The following is a 20,502-nucleotide window of genomic DNA, read 5'->3' on the forward strand; positions in this document are numbered from 1 at the left end:
CGCACAGTCTCTCTCTCTCTCTCAAATAAAAAATAAATAAATAAAAATAGTTACCTGTATGTTGAGTACAGTTTTTAAAAAGAAAAAAAAAAAAAAGGCTCGGGGGGATTGCAGGGCAGGAGATTGGATCCCTTGCCCGTTTCCTGTGTTCCTTGGGGCAGGTCCTCTCAGTTCTGTGAGCCTCTTTTGTCTTGTGTAAAATGTGCTAAGTTGGGCTCATGACGCTTGAGGTTCTCCCCAGGTGGGTTATTACTCCGTCAACAGGCACATTTGTCTGCCACTTTGCAGTTTGAGTGTTTTCACATGCTTTATCTTACTGAAAACTGCTGTGGAAGATCCGGTAGAAGGCATAGATAGCTACGTGCATTTAAAAAAAAAAAAAAAACGAAAAAAATGTTTCTGAGGATCTCAGGGGTGAAACACTAGAGGCTATCCTGTCTTCAGCAGGAAAGTATACAAATTCCTCTACTATTCATTTGTGACGGAGTGGGGAGGTACAAATGTAAATTCCTGCGTTTTTTTTTAAGTGGAAATATAACTCAAAAACTTTGTAAGAAGGAGCGAACAAAATGAAAGCAAAAGAGGCTAGACTTTGATATACTTTGTTTTGTGTGTTTGACTTTGAAGCCTATGTTTTCCATAGCTATATGACAAAAATTAATTTTTAAAAATCAGTCCCTATGGGGCATCTGGGTGGCTCAGTCCCTTAAGGTCAGACTCTTGATTCCGGCTCAGGTCATGATGTAACAGTTAGTGAGTTCAAGCCCCGCATCCGGCTCTCTACTGTCAGCACAGAGCCTGCTTTGGATCCTCTCTCCCCATCTCTCTCTGCCCCTCCCCTGCTCATGCTCGCTCTCTTTCTCTCAAAAAATAAAAAATATTTTTTAAAAATCAATCCCTAAAAGTTGAAAGTAAAATGAAATAAATGAACCTAAATGTGATTCTACATGGTGGCCTAACTTAATACGGAAGGGAACTTTTCTGAATGACTTGAAAACACATAAATTTAACTGTACATCCCAAAGATCTACCCTAAGGACAAAATTAACTGCCATTAAAAAAAAAAAAAAAAAACACCTGCCCTAAAGTCTTAAGTTATATTCAGTAGTCATGTGGGAAATAGGTAAAAATGTGTAGGACAAAACATACATATGTTAATAGTATCAGAACTGGAATTTTCACCTAGTAGAAAAGAGATATAAAATCAATGATGTCATGCAAATTCTCTGCCATATTGAATTTAGGAAGTATCTTATGAACCCCTGGTGTATTGTGGTTTAAATTGAAAAGTGTATCCTAGTTCTGTCCACTGAAAAGCCGTTAGAAACAATGATGGACCCAGTAAGCACCCGTGGCCCCCAGAATGTGGTAGCTAATTCCATAGCCCTGAGCACTTCAAAACTCATATACATGGTTATAGCAGCTTTATTCATAATAGCCAAGAACTTGAAACAACCTAAATGTCCTTCACCAGGTAAATAGTTAAATTATGGAGGTACCTGGGGGGCTCAGTTGGTTAAGTGACCAACTTCGTCTCAGGTCATGATCTCCCGGTTCATGAGTTCGGCCCCACATTGGGCTGTCTGCTATCAGCCTAAATAAACAAACAAACAAACAAACAAATAAATGTTAAACTATCGTATATCCATACTGTAAAATGCTACTCAGCAATCAAAAAGAACATACTATTGGTACACAACAACTTGGATGAATTAGCTAGGTTATGCTGAGCCAAAAAAATAATAATAAAAGCTGGGGTGCCTGGGTGGCTCAGTCGGTTAAGCATCCGACTTCAGCTCAGCTCATGATCTCACGGTTTGTGGGTTTGAGCCCCACGTTGGGCTCTGTGCTGACAGCTCAGAGCCTAGAGCCTGCTTCAGATTCTGTGTCTCCCTCTCTTTCTGCCCCTCCTCTCTCAAAAATGAATAAACATTTTTAAAAATGCATCAAAATCTCCTGGATGGCATGTTAAAACACAGAATGCCAGGCTCCAGCAAAGAGTTTCTGATCCAGTAGGTCCGTAGTATGGCCCAAGAAATTGAACTTAAAAAATTTTTATTTTATTATTTTTTTAAATGTTTATATATTTTTGAGAGAGAGAGAGAGAGAGACAGAGCATGAGCCAAGAAGGCGCAGAGAGAGAGGGAGACACAGAATCTGAAGCAGGCTCCAGGCTCTGAGCTGTCAGCACAGAGCCTGACACGAGGCTCAAACCCACAAACCATGAGATCATGACCTGAGCCGAAGTTGGACGCTTAACCAACTGAGCCACCCAGGCGCTCCCCCAAAGAAATTGCATTTCTAATAAACTCCCAGATGATGTTAATGCTGCTGGCCCTAGCCCACATTTTGAGAACCACAACTGGTAAGTGGTGATGCCTCAGCCTACCTTGGCCCCAGGGCCTGACTACCCAGGCTCTTACCCATAACCCCTAGTGCTTCCCAACCTGCAAGTGGGGCAGGTGGCATGAAAGAGGTCTTTGGGCAAATACTATTTGGGATGTACAACTTGGGGAGAAATGTGGCAGTTCCCCCCAGACTTTGCTGCTCCCCCCTCCCACTCCCAGGTAGGCCCACCCAGAAGCTACTAAGCCTTTGGCCTAGGGCTAGTCCTGGGCCCTCTCCTACTTCTCAACTCCTTTCCTGGCTGATTTCCACAGCTCCTAGACCAAGCGATCAACAACTGTGAGTGTGTGCATTTGGGTGAAGGGTGGTGTAGGAGGCTGAATAATGACCTCCCAGAGACATGAGGCCCAATCCCAAGTCTCCTTAAAAGAGGGAGGCAGCAAAGAGGAGACAATGTGAGAGAGATCAGAGTGGCCACCAGAGGCTGGACGAAAGCAAAGAATGGATTCTCCTCCGGAGCCTCTGGAGGGAGCACAGCTCTCCTTGCACCTTGATTTTGGCTCAGGGAAACTAATTTCAGACTTCTGACCTCCAGAACCATGAGAGAATGAATTTATGTTGTTTTAAGGCACTGAGTGTGTGGTAACTTGTTATGGCAGCCCCAGAAAACTAATACAGTTGGGGGAAAAGTCTGGGCAGCACCTCGGGCTTGGGTCACCGTGTTCCCCAGGATCTCACCCACACGCTCACCTTGGCAGCATCCCCATCCCTTGGGGGGCTGAGACTGGAGGCCCCTTGGTGAGAAGGATCTGGTCATGAAGGACCATCTTGTCCTGAGAAGGCTTCCCCAGGCTCCAGAGAGTTACCAAGGGAAACAGGTAAAGACAGGAGGAAGAAGAGTGGGACGCGGGAGATAGACAGGTGGTGTATTGGAGGCACTGGGGAGGGAAGCCTGGTGTTGGCATTATAGAGGAATGACTCACTGGGGTCCCTCCATGTAGGGAAAGGGATGGGGGCCATATCAGCACAGAGGGAGGGACCATTAGGGGAAGTCTTGTGTGAAGAAGTTAATGGTGAGGGTCTCTGTCCAGCAATGCCCATCCAACGGCCTCCAACATCTCAAGGTCCAGGGAGTGGCCACACAGCTGGTCACTGATCATGTCCAAAGCATCAGGCAACCATGGCAACCAGGAAGCGTGCTCAAGAAACTGAGGCCTTAGATACTGAGTTTTAGGAGACCAAAACCTGGGCTGCTAGCAGAGCCCTAGGAATTAGGACCCAGCCCCCACCCCACCCCTGACAAGCTCCTCTCTGCCATGCACTGTGTCAGTCCTTAACCCAAGAAAATCCCCAAATGCCCAGCACATTTCCTATCTGCATCCTAGGCTGAAGAAAGGCGTGTTGCTCTGGCACCAATGAGCTGAGCAAAGATCTGGAATTGGGTTGGTTCTAGGCTAGAGGGATGGAAGGGCCACAAGCAGGAACCAGGTAGTCCAGCAGGAAGTGAACTTGGCAGAGAAAGAGGCCTTCCACACTGCTGTCGCCAAAGATGTGCCTGTGGGCACAGATATCACATCTGCTGCCCCAGGTCCATAGTCCACGCTTAGGGACAGAGAGAGGAATAGGAGGGACTCACATCCCAGAGAGGACTGGGCCTGGGTCCAGAAGCCAAAGGACTCCCCCCCACCCCCACCCCCTCCAGCAACACCATCTCTTTCCTCTTTAGGCCTTAGTCTTCTCATTATTAAAGGTGGAGGTACTATATTAGTTGATCTCTGAGCAGCTTCTGTTCCAGGCAATACATCCCCTCCCCCAAACTCCACACACACACACACACACACACACACACACACACACACAGTTCAGTCTTTTGCCACCACCCAGGGGCTGGTCCCCTCCCCTTGGCATCTCCTGCAACCAGCGCCTTCCTCTCTCCTTCCCAAGACTCTCACTTCTCCCCAGGACTCTAGCATCTCCCCTCCCCACCAGCCATGGCAGTCTCCCCAGCCAGCCCCCAGCCAGGAGTGGCAATTCAGGATGACTGGATAGATGTGTCCAACCAGCCAGGCCTACCAGGCGCCTCAGGAAGCAGCGAGTATCCTGATGCAACTTAAAAGTGGCAGGTCTGAGGATGGATGCTGGAGATCAACTGCTTCTTGGCAAAAGAGAAAACCCTAGAAGCATAAAGTGGGTGCAGTGAGAGCTGGAGCGGTGGAGCAGGTCAGATCTCCTGCCAGGAGCAAGCTCTGTGCTTTGGGAGTCATCCAGTGAGCAAGGAACTGAGGTAACACAGGGCACAGGTCAAATGGAGGAACAGGAGAAGCCCTGGAATGGGAAGCCATCATTCCAAAAGAGCCCCACCATGGCCCGAAGCTAAGCTGGGACATTGGGCACCAAGACCAGGGTTCCCCAATCTGATCAAAATCTCCTCTTCCTTCTCTACCTTCAGGCCAGTGGTCCCAGCTCAGGGTGTTCCCCTTACCCAATGCAGCCTAGATATCTCTCCCCTCCTCCACTTCCAAGAGACTGGTCCTCCATATCCTTCTCTTCCTCTTCTCTAGATCCTAGGCCAGCTTCTATCACTCCACTCCCAGCATCATCTCTGCCCCACTTGGCGCTGGAGGCATCCATGCAGTGAGCTGGATGTTCCTGAGACCATATCCATCCTCTCCAGATCTTCTCTGCCCACTCTCAAATCTGCAGGGTGCCCAGTGTGGTTCTGGGAGGGTGGGGGGGAGTCCTCTTCATAGCCCTTATAATATCAGCTTGGAGGATCAACATGCCTGGTTCATAGGGCTCATCCACTTATCCTGTACTCCCCAGAAATCCCACCAGGAAAATCTCATCTTGCTTACAAGACACTCTCACCTGCAAGGGGTAGTTATGCTTTGGCCGATGAGGTGACCCCCAACACACACACATGTAAGCATGTACTTGTTAACAGGTACAGGTCCCCCTGAGGAGCAGCATCAGGTCATGTCACAGGGCACTATCCATCAGAAGAGAGTAGATCCCTTGGGCCAGGCTCTATGAAGACCTCCATGGTCCTGTAGAAAGCCAAATTCGGTGTAGGATGGCAGATGCACCTGCTGGGAAGAGGAGGAACAAACTTGGAGAGAAGGTGCAGGGACACTGGGGCAGCCCACAAGGCAATTTTGTGCAAATTAGAAAAATGTGCCCCTTTCCTGAAGCCCTTTACTGCTATGTGGTGAAAAATTGCCCTAATGGTTCCATACATGTCTGTTGATTGTAGAGTTGTGCAGTGCACCACCTACACAACAGTAACCGTTGGCCCTGAAGGACGGAGAGAGAAGGAGGAGGGGCCCCTAGGTTCAGTCAGGGAAATGGGGAAAGCAGTGATCAGTGACATCCAATATCACTAACTGTGGGATCTTAGAGGTGTTACTGAACTCCTCTAAACCACAATTTACTGATTTGGAAACCAGCAGTGATGGCCTGAGGGCCTAAGAGACGGTCTGCCTTCAGGACTAAATGAGGTGATGGATGCAAAGCTCTGTTGGGCATGAAGTGCGAGCTCCGGTGATGGTGGACATGGCAGCAAGAACAGTAGAGCAAGAGGGCGAGAGAGGCTAGCTGTTCCCGGGCAGGGGACAGGTTTCACTAGCTTGTTGAGAAGGGGTGTGTGTCTGTGTGTGTGTGTTGTGTTGTTGTCTTGGCTTTATTCGAGAGCGCGCGCGCGCGCGAGAGAGAGAGCTGGGGGTGTGGAGGGGTGGGGGGTTGGAGCGAGGGGCTCGATCCCAGAACCCTGGGATCAAGACCTGAGCCGAAATCAAGCCTCAAGACGCTCAACCCAAGCCCGGAATTGTTTTAACTAGAAATTAACTGTCCGGTGGAACCAGTGTCCAACGGCCGAAGTTACCACGGTGGGCGGACCCCGAGGACACAGGGCAGGGGCTCCGTAGGGGCCGCGGCGAGGAGGGGCAGGGGCTCGGGTCTGAGGCTCACACAGGGACGCCTCCCTGTTCGCGGACACTGTCAGGAGGCCCTCCCGCTCCTCCGCCGCCGTGGCCGCCGCCCCTCCAGGCCGCTGCCAGCTCCTACCCTGGGGCCGAGAGAGGAGCGGCGAGAGGGCGGTGGCAAAGCCTCGGCGGATCGGGCGTCCGCGCACGCCAGCGCCACCTGGAGCTCAGGAGAGCGAGGTGGCGGATCGCGCAGGTCCCCCAGCTCGGCGGCCGGCTTGGTGCCGCACTGTCGTTCCACCCGGACATCCCACCCGGAGCTTGGTGCCCTGGGGCCGGGTCTCCCCGCACCTACACCAGTCGGACCGCGGGAGGAGGCGGCAGAGACCCCCGGGGCGGCCAGGGCCTCAGGGGTTGTGGGGTGACGTCACGGGGTTGGGCCGGTAGCCAGGTTTGGCACGCACTGCCTTCATTGTGTACCCTTCCTCCCCTTTCCTCAGTGACTTCAGGGTAAAGTGCAAATTCCTTCAGTTTCCAGCTTTATATCACCTTTCCCACCCAAAGGAAGTCCCCAGGACCCCAGGCTGGAGCCTTCAACTACCCAAGGGGCCTTCCATGACCTTTCCCCAGGGCAGCTTCTGGTGCATGGCCCTCCCATCCAACCCATCTCAGGTTAAAATATAATTCCCAGGCCTCACTTCAATCCTGGCTTTGAGGCCAGGGATCTGTATTATTTTTCTCCTTTTTAATGTTTATTTAGAAAATTTAATGTTTATTTATTTTTGAGAGAGAGAGAGAGACAGAGTGTGAGCGGGGGAGGGGCAGAAAGAGAGAGGGAGACATAAAATCTGAAGCAGGCTCCAGGCTGTCAGCACAGCCCAAGGCAGGGCTCCAACTCACAAACCATGAGATCATGACCTGGGTTGAAGTCAGATGCTTAACCGACTGAGCCACCCAGGCACCACAATGTTTATTTATTTTGCCCCTCACAAGCAGAGGAGGGGCAGACAGGCGAGGGGCACAGAGGATCTGAAGCGAGCTCTGTGCTGACAACAGTGAGCCCCATGTGGGGCTCGAACTCAGGAACCAGGAGATCACGTCCTGAGCTGAAGTTGCCCACTCAACAGACTGAGCCACCAGGTGCCCCAGAATCTGTATTTTTAACGAGTTCCCAGGTGATTCTGATGTGTCTGAAAGCTTCGGAATCTAATGGTCTGCATTCCCGCTCAATATGGCAGTGGTTCTCAAACTTCGTCTGTCTTGTTAAAACAGATGGGTGGGACCCGCCCTCAGAGATTCTGATTCAGTGGGTCTGGGGTAGGGCCTGAGAGTCTACATTTCTACCCATTTTCAGGGTGCGGCTAGTACAGCTGGTCTAGCACCACACCCTGAGAACCACTTCTCTGGTGTGTTTAGAAGACCTATTCACCTGCTGCCAATTCACCATGTATCAAGCCCTGTGCAAGGCACTTCACATTCATGCAGCCGTGTGACATTAAGTATTTACTGTATTTTCCAGATAAGGAAAGTAAGATTCAGACAGGTTAACTCACTTGCTCAAGGTCACACAGCTAGGAAGGATGGGTTTTTCTGAGTTGGCTGTATCTCTTGTGCACTGCTAATTATCTGCCCCCTGAGGGTTTTGCTTGTCTCTAGAAGTCAACCCCGGCACTCCGTGAAGCCTGAAAAGGTACAGGAGAGGGCTTTGAGTCCCGTTCCCACACTGCCCTGGGTTCAGGGGACTGATTTTGCTGGGTGCCAGGTTCTCTGCTCAGAGAGTTCATGAGGAAGGGACTGAGAAGCCACCTTGTGTGGTGCTGACCCCTACTTCCTTTGCTCCCGCTCACGTCGAGAGTGGAAGATCCTGACTTCTCCCTGATTGGCTCCAGAGTCTCCTGGACATTCACCAGAGAATGGGAGGAGGGAAGGACACAGAAAAGGATGGAGGCAGGGCCATCAGAGAGGAGAAAGGAGAGGCAGTGCCACACAGGTGCCCCGGCACCTGTCGGTACTGCCTGGAGGTATTGCCCCAATAAGTCCTGGGTGGCAGCCTGTCCTCAGGGGCAGGGACACACAAGTGGAGCCACAGCTGTGGATGGGGTGGAGAGGAGAGCAGGTAAAGGACAGTGTGGTGAGGGAAAAAACAAATCTGAGTAGGCTGTTAGGGACGAGGAGAGTTCTCACCTGTGACTCCCAATTTCTGTCTATTTCACACCGGGCTTCTCCCTGGTCACCTCTGAACCCCCACTTTCTGTGGGGTAGACCTGAGACAAGGAGTCAACAACCCGTCTGGACAGTGCTTAATCTCCCCTGGCTCTCCCTTCTAGCCCCAGGCTTTGTGTTTCTCCCTGCTTGCTTCTGGGTCTTGAAGGTTTTCTTTGGGAGGGGAGCACAGTCAGGGAGCCAAAGGCAGGACCCCAAAGGGAGTGAGTCTGAACCCTGAAGCCCATCGAGTGGACAGGCCAGGACCAAGTAGTGCATACCCAATGAGTCAGCCTTCCCTACCCCAAACATCCATTGAACACCTCTGCGTGAGGGGCACTGTGCTAAGGTAAGCCTGGGACCCTGGGACACTGCCCAGGGAGGGGGCGGGGACTCAGGGAAGGCTTCTCTGAGGGAGGGGGAGAGAAGCTCTGAAGGGGGAATGGGAGCAAGCCAGGTGAAGAATGTGGGGGAACAACTTTCAAAACTGAAGAATCAGCATCTGCAAAGGCCCAGGGGCAGGAGGAAATAAATGGAAACCAACCAAGTACACTGGAAGTGACAGCAAGGGGAAACCCAGAGAGATGAGGTCAGGCAGGTGGACAGGGACCACCGCCAGGAGCTGAGGTAAGGGGATTGGATTTCATCCTAAGGGCTACAGGACACCCTGAAAAGGACTTACATGAAGAGACGACGTACTCCAAGTTGCACCGCAAAGATCTCTCTAACCCCATGTAAAATTTCAAAACTGTATTTGTTTGGTGAAAAATAAGAGTAAATAAGCTCATACCTGTTAGAATGTCTGCCACCAAAAAGACAAGAGGGGTTCCTGGGTGGCTCAGTTAAGCGTCCAACTTCAGTTCAGGTCATGATTTCTCAGTCCATGAGTTGGAGCCCTGTGTCGGGCTCTGTGCTGACAGCTCAGAGCCTGGAGCCTGCTTTGGATTCTGTCTCCCTCTCTCTCTCTCTGCCACTCCCCCACTCACACTCTGTCTCTCTTTGTCTCTCTGAAAAATAAACATTAAAACACATTTTTAAAAGGACAAGAGATTATAAGTGTTGGTGAGGGTGTGGAGAAAACACAACACTTGTGCACTGCTGGTGGGAATGTCACTTGGTGCAGCCACTATGGCAAATGGTATGGAGGTTTCTCAAAAATTAAAAATAGAACTACCATGTGATCCAGCAATCCCACTTCTGGAGATTTATCTGAAGAAGAAACAAAAACACTAACTCAAAAAGGTATCTGCACCCCCAGGTTCATCATAACATTATTTTTTTCATGTTTATTTATTTATTTTGAGAGAGAGAAAGTGAGCAGGGGAGGGGCAGAGAGAGAATCCCAAGTAGGCTCCACGCTGTCAGAGCAGAGCCTGATGCAGGTCTTGAACTCACCAACCGTGAGATCATGACCTGAGCCAAAACTAAGAGTTGGATGTTTGACTGAGCCACCCAGGCGCCCGCATCATAACATTACAATAGTCAAGACATGGAAGAAACCTGAAGCTCACTGATGGACCAGCTGAGGTAAAGGGATTGGATTTCATCCAATATATATGATGGAATATTATTCCACAAAAAGAAAGGAAATCCCGCCATTTGTGACACCATGGATGGACTTTAAGGTCATTGTGCTAAGTGAAATAAGTCAGAGAAAGACAAATACCATAAGATCTCACATCAGTAATGAATAAACTTTAAGAAATTAAATATATGTCAAGTAATTTTTTAAAAAGTGCCATCTCTATGTGGGAAAGCTGAATAAATGGTATATAGGCACTCAACATTATATTATTTCTGATGACTGCATGTGAATCCACATTCTTTCAAAATAAAAAGTTAAAAAAGAGGATTGTGTTAAAACATTTGCAACTCATATCACAGAAAGGCTTAATGCCCTTGATATATAAAGAGCTTCTAGGTATCAATAAGAAATAATAATAAAAACAAACATGTATTCAGCACATACTATGTGGCAAGTACTATTCTAAGATTTTTCTGTGCATTAATTCATTAAATCCTCACAACATTCCTACATTACCTCCATTTTGCAGATGAGGTGACAGAGACACAGAGAGGTTAAGTAACTTGCCCAAGGCCATACAGCTGGTAAGTGGTAGAGCCAGGACTTAAAATCTGGTAGTCTGGCTCCAGAGTTAAGGCTCTTAAATTCGATATTAAACTCTGTGGGCCTCTAGAAAGGACCCATAACCCAGCCGAAAAACCTGTCAGAGCATATAAATAAAGGAAAAAGAGCTGGGCCTATTTTTACCACATGGGTAAATGTAGAGGCAGAGAGAAAGCCAGAGAAGGGTAGTACAGACCTGCCCCTGCATCCTGGGGTCCAGCCTTCTTAGGGCCTCATCTGTCCCAGCTTGGGCCAGCCACTGTCACACCTCAGTTGTGCCCTTGCACAGACTCCTTCAACACAAAACATTGAGCCTGTCTTGCAAAACCCGCCCCTCTACAGCCACTCACTGCAGGAGGCACTGAGGGAAAGGGAAACAGGCCACGACTCAGCTTTCGCAGGGATACAGCATCCCAGGTGAGGTGGGCAGACAGGTGTGGGACAGGAGGGCTCAACTCGTGAAACAAAGAGGTCTAAGAAGGGAAGAGGAGATCCCTACCCTTAGGCCATTCCCAGCACCCCAGAATGACCCCACGGGACAGATAGGCAGCTCCAGCAAGGGGCAGACAGCATTTTCAGCCCTGGGATGTACAATCTTCTCCTTCAGTTAATCTCAGTCTTGCCGCTCCTGAGGGAAAAATGGAAACAAGTGAAAATATAGCTACAGATACCCGCAAGTACATACAGGCACACACATCTGTGTACATGCAGCTACACACACACCCTGTCTGCATGTCTGAGAATAACTGAGGCCAAAGCCTTCGTGCCTGTAGGGGAAGTGAGGGCTGGCTCTCCTTCCTCAGGGCTCAGATATGACAGCGGATGAGGGTGAAGCAGGGAGAGTGACATGGGTGAAAAGAAGATCTGGTGTCCAGGGTTCAAAGGTTTAAACCAAGAAAAGGTTTAAACCTTTTGTCTCTGGGTTCAAAGGTTTAAACCAAGAATGTTTTCCCTGGGTTCAACTCTCTTCGCGGCAGCTTTGGCCTGTTAGGAAACAAGGTTGAGGGAAGTTGAAGGCACCATGTGTCTCCCCAACCCTGAAGGCTATGTGGTGGATAAAGAGAGCACAGGACTCAAAGCAGAACCCCTGGAAGCTGGCAGGGAGCACAGCAATCAGTTGCTTCAATCCATTATTTTCTTGGAAGAGCCTGAGGCCCAGTGAAGAAAGGTGACCAGCCCAAGTCCTGCGGTGAAGTGGTAACAACACTGAGTCCAGAACCAATGGCTTTTGACTCTCTGTCAAGTGCTCTTCCTGGTACTCGCTGCACATGGCATTCTTGGTCATTTCCAAAATGGCATGGCGCCCACAAGACAGCTGGTGGGAGTGTGCTTCCCACATAATAGGTGAAGGTTTACTTTCTGTTTTATTCAGTACTGTTTGGGGCCATGGGGATGGTAACCATACACTGTCACTCTTAACTGTTATCATAATAATAACAGCCTACATTTATTGAGTCCTTATACTGTGCTGAGCATCACTTCCTGAATCTTCATGACAACCCTGTGATACAGGTACAACTGCTTTCCCCATTTTACAGATGAGGAAACCAAGGCTCAGAGAGGTTAACAGATTCACCCAAGGTCACACATCCAGGAAGTGTTAGTTTAAACCACTTCCCATGCATTTCACAGCTGCCTCGCAAGTACACTGGTAAATAAATATAATTTCAGATACTGTTAAGTACTAGGTAAAGATAAAGCATGGTGAAAGGCAGAAGATGGCCAAGACGGTGGGTGTCTCCTGATCTCTAGGTTGTCAGGGAAAGGGTTCCTGAAGACGTGGTGACATTTGTACAGAATCCAGACTGGCAAGGAGCCCACCGTGCCAAGATCTGAGAGAAGGGCATTTTAGACAAAGGGAACAGTTTGGATTTTCTTCCAAGAATGATTGAAAACTACTGGAAGGTTTCTGCAGGGGTGTGACACGTTTTGCTGTGTGGCGGAGCTGGACAAAGGATTTGGAATCTTCAGGAAATCCGATGATCTTGGAGGAGAAGGGGAGATGGGGCAGAGAGCAAGGGCATGTGGGACCAGCACTCTCATTTTGCTGCCCAAATTCCCAGGGCCCTTCTAATAGGATGGGTAAGCTTTGAAAAGAAAGAAGGACGGTGGTCCCAACTCAGACTATCCCTAGTCCTACCACATCTGCCTCATGGGGTGGAACAGATTTGATGGAGGAGAAGGGCCTGGGGTCTGATGGGGATGGGAGGGCAGGGTGTCCAAGGTGGGAGTTTTTCACAAGACTGTCATCAGGAGGCAGATTTCTGTGGAGGTCACTCTGTCCCACACTTCTTTTTGCCAGGAGAGGGCTGGGGTGAGTAAGCATCCTTCCCCACAAATCACTACCCCCAGGAGATTACTTCTGCTTCCCTCCCCATTGGGAAGTTCCTCTCCAGGGCTCTAGGCTGGATTATTTAGGATTTGGAGGAAGGAAGCCACTTGGGTGCACTGAGACATCTGGGAAAAGCAAGTTCTGTGGACTTGTCTTCCATCCCGCCCCTTTCTCTCAAGCAAGTCTCTGTTCCCCTGTTTGGCCAAGTCAAGACAGGACTCCATCATGTCTGGGGAGGGAGAGAGTGGTGGGAGGTGCAAACAGCTCCCTTGGCTGCTGGCTGAACTCACCTTCTTCCTTTCCTCCCCTCCCACTCCCAGGATGTTAAAGAAGCCAAAGAAAAATGAGAGCAGTATTCCTTCCCACAAGCCCACAGGCTCAAGGCTGGAATGGCTCCTGGGCCTGTAGCTACTTGCAAGGCTATTTGCCAGTGACCCCCAGGGGCACCCTTAACCCTGCTCCACCACCCTCTCACTGAAACCTTAAGGTCCCCAGTAGGAAGAGGACTTGGAGGGGCTGATCCTGAATCTTAAACAGTGAGGCAACCATTCCAACCTCTGGACACAGACCCTGTACCAATGCCATTCAGGTCCAGAATGGTTCCTGGCACATAGGGAGATGTGAGGAATAACTGGTAATTGAAAGTTCCAGAAATGAGCCACTGTGTATCAGCCCGTTTTGAGGCCACACTTGAAAACAGGTTTTGACTTCATGCTAACTAAAGTCCAGACAGATTGCCAGTGAAGTCACTTAATGCACTGAACACCTGCAGTGTAACAGGTATGTGTGTGTATGTTTAACATGTATGTTACATGTCCCCTCTGAGCTGGACTCATTAATTGGATCAATGAAAGCGGCATGATCTTATTAAACATGACCCTTCTGTCCCTGGTTTCTCTTACAAAAAACGGAAGCAATAATACCTCATCATAAAGCTGCTATGAGAATTACTTAGAACAGGACATAAAAAATAGTTGCCATAGGTGCTTAATAAGTGGTGGCTGGTATCACTGTGGCTGTAAAGGTTGAGGTGCGGCGGACAGCTAATAGGCTCAGGGTAGCAGAGCTATAGGACTGGGCAGCCAGGTGCAGTTCCCGACTTTTGGGAAAGATGCCCCGGATTCCCAGCAAGGGGGCCCAAGTCCTCCAGAGCAGTGAGGGATCCGGAAGCGGTGAGGGGAGTAGTTTGCTGACTCTTCTAGTGAATTGGGTGCTTCCAGCAACCCTCCCGGTTGCTCCTCACTACCCCCAGCCCACCCCCTATCCCCCAATCCCCGCTTTGCTCACGCCCACCGCCTATTCACGACTAACCTCTACGTGAGCAAGACCTAGCAACACAGCCAGCCGCACCCTCCCTCCTCCTCCCCTTCCCCCCTACCACCCCGCCCCGGGGCCTCTGCTGTCATCCCTTCCTCCTTCGCCGAGCCACCCCCAAGGCCCGTGAACACTGAAATCCCCTAATTTTGCAGACTTGTGACATATCCCTGCTTTTCCTTGGGGAGCCACCTCTGCGCCTCCGCGTGGACCAGCAAAAGGGCGGACTAAGTCCGAGAGGGGACCTGCGGTTCCACGGTCTCCTTCCTCTTGCCTCCCGCCACCACCACCCCCCCCCCCAGCCTCCTCCAAACCGCCTCGGCCTCCCGCCGGGCCGTTCGCCCCGGGGCGCCAGGCTGACACCCTACCGGGAAGCAGGACTCTCGGCCCTGGGGCGCCTTTGCCCAGCCGCCGCACCACCCCAGGTCTCCCCTGCGTCCCCGCGCCCCCGCCCCCTCCCGTGGCACCGCTGGGAACCCTGGGAGGTGTAGTTTTGCGCCGCTCTCGGCAGGGGCGCGGCCAGCTGGGCCTGCGTGCCTTCCCCATCGTCGCGTGTCCGGCTCCCGGGTAGGAGTCTTCGGACCCACCAACCTCTCTGCGGCGGAGCCCTCGAGCGCCAGAGGGCCTCGTCAGTGCGCTGGCCGCTGGAGCCCGCAGTTTCCAGCAGATCTTTGCCCTCCGGCTTTACACAACCCACTTAACCTCTGCAAAACACCCATCTTGTAAGATTGCCCGGGAGAGCATGGGCTCAGGACCTGATGCGAGGTGGCGTGTCTCTGTAAGGGTGCTGCTGCACTCCCGGCCTGGCAGGGTTGCCAAAGGCAATTCAGCCCCTGGAGGTGGGTTTGGGCCTAGGGCCTGGATGTGTTGATCCCCCCAAAGCCCCCTCCCCCAAGCCCACAAATTTCTCCCACGCATATTTGGGGCAGGACCTGAGGTGCCCCCTCCGAGTTCCCCTCATTGCTTCTGGCTATCCACAAACACACTCTCCATTTACTCAGAAATATCTGATATTTATTTCCCAACTTTTGATAATTTGTTTTTGTTTTTTTTGTTTTTTGTTTTTTGTTTTTTGTTTTTTTTACAAATTGAATAAATGGAATGAAGGGGAATAAGTGGGACCCCACACCTGGGCTTAGGCTCCCGATGAGAGAGGTGACAGTATGAAAACTTCTCACACACAACTCCTGGCCTGCTGTCCTAACCTCTCCTATCAACCTTACCTAAGACTGAGGTGGGGCTTTTTGAGGATGTGGGGTTCCCCCCTAAAGGGGACTCCGGGCATCCTGTTTCAGGCCCTGAGCCGTGTCAGGCTGGGAGCCAGTGTGGGCCCGGATGTGGCGCCGCCTCCGCCTCTCCTGCCTGCGGGCCAGCTGTCGCAGTTGTCTCCGAATGACCCACAGTATCAGGTACACTTCCCGCAGCATCTCAGCTTCCGACGTATCCACTGGGGACCCAGACCTCATTTGGGAGGAAATGGAGGTAGAACTCACAGATGACTATGAAAGAGAGAGAAATGTGCATAAGTAGCTCGGTCTAGGAAGAAACCGCTGCTGGAATCACTGCCAGATAAACAGCAACCGCCTGTCTAGTTCCACCTCCTCCGTCGGACCTCGCTCAGGCACTGCCTCCTTCAGGAAGCCTTCCCAGACTGCACTGGATGGTCTTTGTCTCCACCCTTATGTTTGGCCCATCTTGTGGCATTTCGTACACTGTTTGTTCTGTGCACCTGTCTGCCTTCTACACTACAATGTGAGCTCCTGAAAGACAGGGACCATGTCTGACTCACCTTGGAGTCCTCACTAGGGCTTCATGGGGATTGTGTTCAAATGAAGGTCAGAATGGCACCCGATCTCTATCTCCAGTCCAGAGCTCCCTCCTCACCTCCAGGCCTGTATATCCCACTGCCTCCTAGATACCTCCGTGCAGATGTCCTACTGGCATCTCAACTCATCTTGTCCCAACGCCCTAAACTCCTTACTTGCTCCCCTGAGTGTGCTCTTGCTCCTTCATTCTCCATCCCAGTGAATGGCTCCAGCCTGCTCTGACTTCTGTCTCTCTCCCTTCACCATCATCCAGTCAACCAGCTGGTGCAACAATTCTACCTCTTAAAAAAATTGTTTTTTTAATTTTCTTAATGTTTATTTATTTTTGAGAGACAGAGCATGAGTGGGGGAGGGACAGAGCGGGGGGGGGGGTAGACCCAGAATCTGAAGCAGGCTCCAGGCTCTGAGCTGTCAGCACAGAGCCCGACGCAGGGCTCTAACTCACAAGCCGTGAGATCATGACCTGAGTGGAAGTTGGACACCCAACCGACTGAGCCACCCAGGTGCTCCCCCCCAAAAAAAATCTTTAATGTTTATTTTTGAGAGAGAGAGAGAGAGAGAGAGAGAGAGCGCACATGTACAAGGCAGAGGAGGGGCAGAGAGAGGGAGACAGAGGATCCGAAGCAGGCTCTGTGCTGACAGCAGACAGCCCAATGCAGGGCTTGAACTCAAGAACCACGAGATCATGACCTGAGCCAAAGTCAGACACTTAACTGACTGAGCCACCCAGGTGCCCCAACAGTTCTACCTCTTAAATATCCTGCCTCTTCTCTAGTCCTTTTCTGACCTGCTCTCTCCACAGGGCAGCCAAGTGAACTTTATTATTATTATTATTATTATTATTAAATGCTGTAATACTTCATTTAAGGCCAAAATAAATTGGTTTGGTAGTGATCTAGACACTTCCCTTTTTATTATTTTTTATTTTTAAATATTTTATTTATTTATTGGGGGACGAGGGGCAGACAGAGAGAGGGAGAGAGAATCCCAAGCAGGCACCACACTATCAATTCAGACCCCAATGCAGGGCTCAATTTCACGAAATATGACATCGTGACATGAGCCAAAATCAAGAGTTGGATGCTTAACCAACTGCACCACCCAGGCGCCCACAGGCACTTCCCTCTTTAAAATTAAGTTTCTGACTTTGAGATAATTATAGTCACATGCAATTGCAAGAAATACCAGAGTCCTCAGATATTCTTTACCCAGTTTGCCCTAATATTAAAATCCTGCAAAACCACAGTATAGCATCATAGTCAGGATACTGACATCCATAGTCCACTGATCTTATTCACACACCTGCTCCCCCACCTGTTGCTTGTACTTGTGTGTGTGTGTGTGTGTGTGTGTGTGTGTGTGTTGAATTCTACCTGATTTTATCTCACGTACACAGGTTCACCTATCGAACGGCCACAGTCAACATACAGAACATTTCTATCATCACAAGAATTCCTCTGGGGCGCCTGGGTGGCGCAGTCGGTTAAGCGTCCGACTTCAGCCAGGTCACGATCTCGCGGTCCGTGAGTTCGAGCCCCGCGTCGGGCTCTGGGCTGATGGCTCAGAGCCTGGAGCCTGTTTCCGATTCTGTGTCTCCCTCTCTCTCTGCCCCTCCCCCGTTCATGCTCTGTCTCTCTCTGTCCCAAAAATAAATAAACGTTGAAAAATTTAAAAAAAAAAAAAAAAAAAGAATTCCTCATGTTGCCCTTTTATAAACAACCTACCTCCCCGCCACCTCCGCCCCCCCCCCACCGCCAAACCCTAATCTCTGGCAAGCACTAAACCAGGAATCGAGTCTTCATTTCTAAAATTTGTTATTTCAAGAGTGACATATAATACAAATAGAATTATACAGTATAGCTATAACCTTTGGGGATTGGTTGTTTTCACTCAGACTAATTCCTGAGACTCATCTACTTCAATAATTTATTTATTTTTATGGCTGAGAAGTAGTCCACAGTATGGATATATCACAGTTTAACCGTTCATCCAGTGAAGGACACTGGGGTTGGTTTGGGCTGTTATAAATAAAGCTGCTAGGAACCTTTCATGTAGAGATTTTTGTGTGCACATAGTTTCATTTATCTAGAATAAATGCCCAAGAGTACAATTGCTTGGCATAAGATAATTACATGTTCGGTTTCATAAGAAACTATCCAACCGTTTCCAGAATAGCTACCACATATGACAGCAGGCAAGCTTTCTAAATTAAAATCTGATCGTACAAGGGCTCCCATTGCTCTTAGGGTCAAAGCCAAACTCCACAGATGGCCACTCACTCTGCCTTGCACAAGTTGGCCCTTGGCCCTAGGATTGCCCATACCCATCACCTTGGGCCAGCACCTCCCTACCCCAGCCCACTTGCTATTCTGTCTTCATGGAATGCTCCCCCCACTCCCTCCTCAACCCATCTGAGGCAGGCCCAATCCTTCAGGCCTCAGTTTCACCCTGTCTTCTTCTAGGAAGGCCTTCCTTGACTTCCCAGGTCTGGATGAGATGTCCCTTCCCTGGGCTCCCGCAGACCACTGACCTCCCATGTCACACCCTTAAGACACTGAACCCGCAATGCCTATGACCTTGTCTGTAGCTCCCTTGGCTCCCTTAGTCCTGTTCACCTTGTATTCTCGGTTGCCTGCCTCAGTGCCTGGCACTTAGGAAAGGCACACAAAATAAATGCTGAACAAGTGATGGGAGGGAGGAATGAGTCATAGGGGCTCTGGGAGGGTGGGAGGACCATTGGGAACTAGGGAAATATGGTGCTAACCTTCCAGCTGCACATTTGCCAGCCGCTCTGCAGGGCCGAGACCATGAGCATGGAGACAGACTTGACAGCTGTCCGGGGCAGCTGCAGCAGGGATCGGGCCCTATGACCCGGCTCCACCTTAGCCCTATCTGTTGCTTTGGCCAACTCGCAGGCATCAGCCACCTCGGGGGACTCCACCATCTTGGAAATCTTAGCCTCTTTGCAGGGCTCAACCAACTTGAAAGTCTCAACCACCTTGGGAGTCTTCTCCACCTTCAATACACTTTTCTGGGAATCATGGTGTTCCAAGAAGGTTGACTTAGCTTTTTGTTTCCAGAAGAAAACCTAAGAACCAAGACAGGGAGAGGAAAGACAAGAGGGGCACAGTGGTCGGCAGAAAGGCAAGCACAGAAGGAAAGGGGCAATAGGTGTCCCGGCCTCCTCCCCAGATGGGTTCCCGTGACCTCCAGGAGCAGCACCTCCAACCCCAGCATGTCATGAGGATGGAGCATTCTCTGAAACTCACCCAGCAAGTAATCTTTCGCCAAATCCATCGGAAGAACCTCATAACCACCGCCATTTCTCCCAATACACAAGCACCAAGTAGGGGGCAGGACAAGCATTTGGTACAAAGGGTGGAGGGGACCAGGCTGCAGACCAGTGGCCACCACCTAAGGGGTCTCTTGGAAGCTTCAAGTGCAGCCAAGAAGAAAGAAATGGAGAATCTAGGGGGAAAACTTTCACCGACAACTCATCCTAAGCCTTTCCTCCCCTCCCTGAGACAGGGAGAGGAGTCAAAGTGGATGAGAACTCAGAGGAAGGCAGAGTTCTAGCCCATTGTGAGAGCCTACCTACCCCTGACCCCACCCCCCGAGGCCCTTCCAGGATCCCCGGAACCAATCCCGGAACCCTCAGTTCTCCTTCCCCCAGGTCCAGGGAAGGGAAGCTAACATTTATTGAGCACCTGATACTCACTGGGCATTTCCCAGGTATGATGTCATGCAATCATCACAGCAACCCTTCCGGTAGGTATTACTGTCAGAGCCATTTTACCCGTAGGGAAGCTGAGATTCAGAAAAAAACAAAGAACCTGCCCAAGGTCATAAATGCAGGGAGCCAAAGGGTGGGAAGTCCAACCTGGGTCGGCCTCCAGTGTCCCACTCTCCCTCCACAGGTCCCCTTTAGTCTGGGGTCAGGGTGCTCTGAGACAGTTGGCTGCTGCTTCTCCCCCTTCCCCACTAGATGGGGTCCTTCTCTCTACCTGTCTCTGCAGCCTGGGATGGGAGCCCAGCCCAGGCTCTCAGGGAGGGGCCTGCTCACCCACAGGGCCCGTCCTCAGCCAGCTGGGGGTGGAAGCCACAGAGGCCAGCCAGGCCTGGCGAGGGCACCGTGTGCCCGGGGAGCCTGGCCCACACCCAGCGCTGAGACAAGGGGCCCATTCAGGGCCCCCGGCCCCGCCCCCAAGCCACCACCGGGATCCAGCCCGCAGAGGGGACACGCTGGGAAGCTGGGGGTGGATCCTGCACAATTACCAAAGGCCTCATTGTTTCCCTGCCCCCCCCCAGCACGTGGGCTGACGCCCCCTCCTCCCCCCTCCACTCCTTCTGTCTTGCCTGCCTGCCCCTTCCCAGGACCCAGGCCACTGGCTTCCCCACCCTCCCCTCACCCCCTTCCACAACTCTTTTTCCGAC

The 20,502-nt window shown here is 50.7% G+C and overlaps 1 protein-coding gene across 3 annotated transcripts; it reads right to left on the reverse strand.

Annotated features, from left to right (window-relative positions):
• Positions 1-1,409: 1,409 nt before the first annotated feature.
• On the reverse strand, positions 1,410-20,364 carry SPACDR (sperm acrosome developmental regulator). Of its 3 annotated transcripts, XR_006964093.1 has the most exons (6): positions 19,338-20,364; positions 18,833-19,156; positions 15,466-15,741; positions 11,096-11,224; positions 5,215-5,435; positions 1,410-1,594 (listed from the first exon to the last, which is right to left on the reverse strand). XR_006964093.1 is itself a non-coding variant. In XM_047089613.1 (4 exons), the coding sequence occupies exons 1-3, from the start codon at positions 19,389-19,391 to the stop codon at positions 15,508-15,510; spliced, it is 612 nt and encodes a 203-aa protein (XP_046945569.1). In that variant the 5' UTR covers positions 19,392-20,364; the 3' UTR covers positions 10,550-11,224; positions 15,466-15,507. The 3 variants fall into 3 exon arrangements, 2 of the variants coding, with proteins under 2 accessions (XP_046945569.1, XP_046945568.1); XM_047089613.1 differs by lacking the exons at positions 1,410-1,594; positions 5,215-5,435 and having other exon boundaries at positions 10,550-11,224; XM_047089612.1 differs by lacking the exons at positions 1,410-1,594; positions 5,215-5,435; positions 11,096-11,224 and having other exon boundaries at positions 14,552-15,741; positions 19,338-20,362.
• Between the last annotated feature and the right edge of the window lie 138 nt (positions 20,365-20,502).

The sequence above is a fragment of the Lynx rufus genome, unplaced genomic scaffold (assembly GCF_022079265.1).
Source record: "Lynx rufus isolate CCGP_SWC_20201006 ecotype Redwood Valley unplaced genomic scaffold, mLynRuf1.p SCAF_27, whole genome shotgun sequence".
Taxonomy (NCBI): Eukaryota; Metazoa; Chordata; class Mammalia; order Carnivora; family Felidae; genus Lynx; species Lynx rufus.